General features: G+C 58.6%; 1 protein-coding gene across 1 annotated transcript; it reads left to right on the plus strand.

The window, feature by feature from the left end:
- Positions 1-267: 267 nt before the first annotated feature.
- FZD8 (frizzled class receptor 8) lies at positions 268-3,810 on the plus strand. Its single transcript, XM_037037798.1, has one exon. The coding sequence runs from the start codon at positions 1,053-1,055 to the stop codon at positions 3,102-3,104; it is 2,052 nt and encodes a 683-aa protein (XP_036893693.1). The 5' UTR covers positions 268-1,052; the 3' UTR covers positions 3,105-3,810.
- The last annotated feature ends 234 nt before the right edge of the window (positions 3,811-4,044 follow it).

Genomic DNA, 4,044 nt, shown 5'->3' on the forward strand with positions numbered 1-4,044 from the left:
GTTTAAAACAATTGAGTCCTCAGAGTCACTAAGAGCCAAGAAGAGGGTGGGGCGGGGAATTGGGGGCAAGGACTGTTGACGCAAAACCTCAGTCTCTGAGGTCGGTACCAAGGTTACCGAAACTCTCCAGCCACAGACAGCTAGCCAGGGCGCGGACACTCCACCTTAAGGAAGGCTGGTCCTTGGGATCACGGAGTCTCCGCCCCGTCCCCTGTGATTGGCGTGAGAGTCTGTGGGCGGAGACTGAGTCCGCGCGGTATAAATATTCATAAGCCGGCCTGGAGGCCAGAGGGGTCGCAGCAGGGAAGTTGGGTGAAGGGCGCGACTCTGGTGGAGGAGGTGATGGTGGTGGGCGAAGGCCGAGCCACTCTGGTGTCTGCTCCACCTTCCTGTCTGGATTTAGTTCTGCGTGTCTAGCGAAGAGAGGACAGCCTGCGCGTCGCCGACTGCTGACCCGAGCTCGGAGAGGACTTCTACCAGGCCGACGCTGGCAAGAAAGGGCGGCAGCCTCGGCGGAGGCGGGTCCGCAGCTCTTGCGGTCGCAGCGCGGCTTTGGACGTGAGCGTGAACCTCCGGGAGCCGAAAGGAGGCCGTAGGGGTTGACCCGGCGCGGGAGAGGCCTGGCCCAGCCATCTTGACTGCGCGCCGCGGCCCAAAAGGAAACTTGCTGCGCCGCCGCCCTCTGCTCCTAGCCAAGTCGCCGGCGCCGACGAGGCGCGGAGAAGTGGCCCAGCACTCGAGAGAGAACGCGAACGAGTGAGGGATGATGAGCTGGACGTCAGCCACTCTGCTCCAAAAGGGCTGAACTCGATCAGGGCAGGCCCTTCGGACTGTACTTCACTCCTGCAGCCACCCTCATTTTCCCCGAGCGGCGGACCGCGCCCTGTGGATATGTCCTGAGAAGGGACTAGGACTAGGTTATATATAGGCAGATCCCCTCCCGAGAAAAGCAGGAGAAAGACCAGCAGGGCATCCGCTCTGCCCTTCTCCTGCTCCCTCGCTGGATCCTCCGGACCCCTCTGTACGCTGCCTGGAACGTGAGGGCACGCAGCATGGAGTGGGGTTACCTGTTGGAAGTGACCTCCTTGCTGGCCTCTTTGGCGCTGCTGCAGCGTTCCAGCGGAGCTGCAGCCGCCTCAGCCAAGGAGCTGGCGTGTCAAGAGATCACAGTGCCACTATGCAAAGGCATCGGCTACAACTACACTTACATGCCTAACCAGTTCAACCACGACACGCAAGACGAGGCGGGCCTGGAGGTGCACCAGTTTTGGCCGCTGGTAGAGATCCAGTGCTCTCCCGACCTCAAGTTCTTCTTGTGCAGCATGTACACACCCATCTGCCTGGAGGACTACAAGAAGCCCCTGCCTCCCTGCCGCTCGGTGTGCGAGCGAGCCAAGGCCGGATGCGCACCTCTCATGCGCCAGTACGGCTTCGCTTGGCCGGACCGAATGCGCTGCGACCGGCTGCCAGAACAGGGCAACCCGGACACGCTCTGCATGGACTACAACCGTACTGACCTCACCACAGCTGCGCCCAGTCCGCCGCGCCGCTTGCTGCCGCCGCCTCCTGGCCAACAGCCGCCCACAGGCAGTGGCCACGGCCGCCCGCCAGGGGCCAGGCCCCCGTCGCGAGGCGGAGGCAGCGGGGACCCAGCCTCGCCCCCCACTCGCACCGGAGACGGCGGGAAGGCACGGCTCCTTGGCGGCGGCGCGGCGCCCTGTGAGCCGGGCTGCCAGTGTCGCGCGCCAATGGTGAGCGTGGCCAGCGAGCGTCACCCTTTGTACAACCGGGTCAAGACCGGCCAGATCGCTAACTGCGCGCTGCCCTGTCACAACCCCTTCTTCAGCCAGGACGAGCGGGCCTTCACCGTCTTCTGGATTGGTCTATGGTCTGTACTGTGCTTTGTGTCCACCTTTGCTACTGTGTCCACCTTCCTCATCGACATGGAGCGATTCAAGTACCCTGAGCGGCCCATCATCTTTCTCTCGGCCTGCTACCTCTTCGTGTCGGTGGGCTACCTGGTACGCCTGGTGGCGGGGCATGAGAAGGTGGCGTGCAGCGGTGGTGCGCCGGGTGCGGGTGGAGGGAGCGGCGCGGGCAGCGCAGCTGCGGCGGCGGCGGGTGCGGGCGCTGCATCGGCGGGCGCTGGCAGCCCGGGAGGGCGCAGCGAGTACGAGGAGCTGGGCGCGGTGGAGCAGCACGTGCGCTACGAAACCACTGGCCCGGCCCTGTGCACAGTAGTCTTTCTGCTCATATATTTCTTCGGCATGGCCAGCTCTATCTGGTGGGTGATCCTGTCGCTCACGTGGTTTTTGGCAGCTGGCATGAAATGGGGCAACGAGGCCATCGCCGGCTACTCGCAGTACTTCCACCTGGCTGCGTGGCTCGTGCCCAGCGTCAAGTCCATCGCTGTGCTGGCGCTGAGTTCCGTGGACGGCGATCCAGTAGCAGGCATCTGCTACGTTGGCAACCAGAGCCTCGACAACCTGCGCGGCTTCGTGCTGGCGCCGCTTGTCATCTACCTTTTCATAGGAACAATGTTCCTGCTGGCAGGTTTCGTGTCGCTCTTCCGCATCCGTTCGGTCATAAAACAGCAGGGCGGCCCCACCAAGACGCACAAGCTGGAAAAGCTTATGATTCGCCTGGGCCTCTTCACCGTGCTCTACACAGTGCCCGCGGCCATCGTGGTCGCCTGCCTCTTCTACGAGCAGCACAACCGCCCGCGCTGGGAGGCCACGCATAACTGTCCGTGCCTGCGGGACCTGCAGCCTGACCAGGCGCGCCGGCCGGACTACGCGGTCTTCATGCTCAAGTACTTCATGTGCCTAGTGGTAGGCATCACTTCGGGCGTGTGGATCTGGTCAGGCAAGACGCTCGAGTCGTGGCGGGCCCTGTGCACCCGCTGCTGCTGGGCCTGCAAGAGCGCCGCAGTGGACGGGGTTGCTGGCCTGAGAGACGCAGACGGCCCCGGCGGGGGGACCGGAGGAGGGCTGGGCGGTGGAGCAGGCTCCCTCTACAGTGACGTCAGCACAGGCATGACGTGGCGATCTGGCACGGCCAGCTCCACGTCTTACCCAAAGCAGATGCCACTGTCCCAGGTCTGAGCTCAGGGTGGGGCTTCCCCTGCTTTGGACAGGAAGCTGGAGCTAGGAGGCCAAGTGCTGTGAGGGGACACTCCACTGGCTGGAGCTGAGGTTTCCAGCCCTTCACCGTGTTGACTGCTATTAGTATGATAATGAACTCTTAATGGTAACCATTAGCTGGAACTTCAATGTCCTGCTTAGAACAAAGTTCCTGGCCTAGACCTCCCAGCGTCAGCCCCCTTTCCTCCATTGGTAAGTGAGGAGCTCCTCCCTGGAGGTGTTAATTTTGGCAGAGGATGGACTCTCCAGCTTTCCGAGAACCCAAGGCTTGGAGCCCTCATTGGTTGCCATTTGTTGAGCTTGAAGCCAGATCTACTGATTTCACCTGAGAGACCTGGTTTTCTCCTACGTTAACCCTTATTCATCCTAGAGGAGGGATGATTGCGACCTAACGGAATTGCATGGTTTGGGTGTTCTTTATGACCAGGCAAATGCCTTAAGTAAATAAAAAAGAAATGTCTTAATTATACACCCCAAGTAAATACGGGTTTCGTACATTAAAGGATGTATTTATATAATTATTTGTTGAATTGTAAAAGTTGTAAAATATGTATATATCCAGAGATATATAGTCTGTACATTTTTTGTAAAAAAGTACAGAGGCCACTCCTATACGAACAAATATAAGTTTTCTATTTTGCCAATAAAATGACGTTTTGATAAATGATTGAAACATTGCTCTTTCCCTTACCTCTTCTAAACTGTTAACCTGTAAAGTGCTTACTAAGGGCGTTGAAAGAATGGACATTTTCTGGTTTTTCGGTACACTAACTTTAGGCATGGAGAAAATGACCTGTTAAACTCTAGTTCTTAAGGTGTTAGCAAAGTAAATATCACTGTTGAACTGAAACCAGAACTGAGTTTTTGCACCTTCCAAAAGGGTGTTTTTAATGATAGCTCT

The sequence above is a fragment of the Sturnira hondurensis genome, unplaced genomic scaffold (genome assembly GCF_014824575.4).
Source record: "Sturnira hondurensis isolate 20B ecotype Veracruz unplaced genomic scaffold, ASM1482457v3 Scaffold0023456, whole genome shotgun sequence".
NCBI lineage: Eukaryota > Metazoa > Chordata > Mammalia > Chiroptera > Phyllostomidae > Sturnira > Sturnira hondurensis.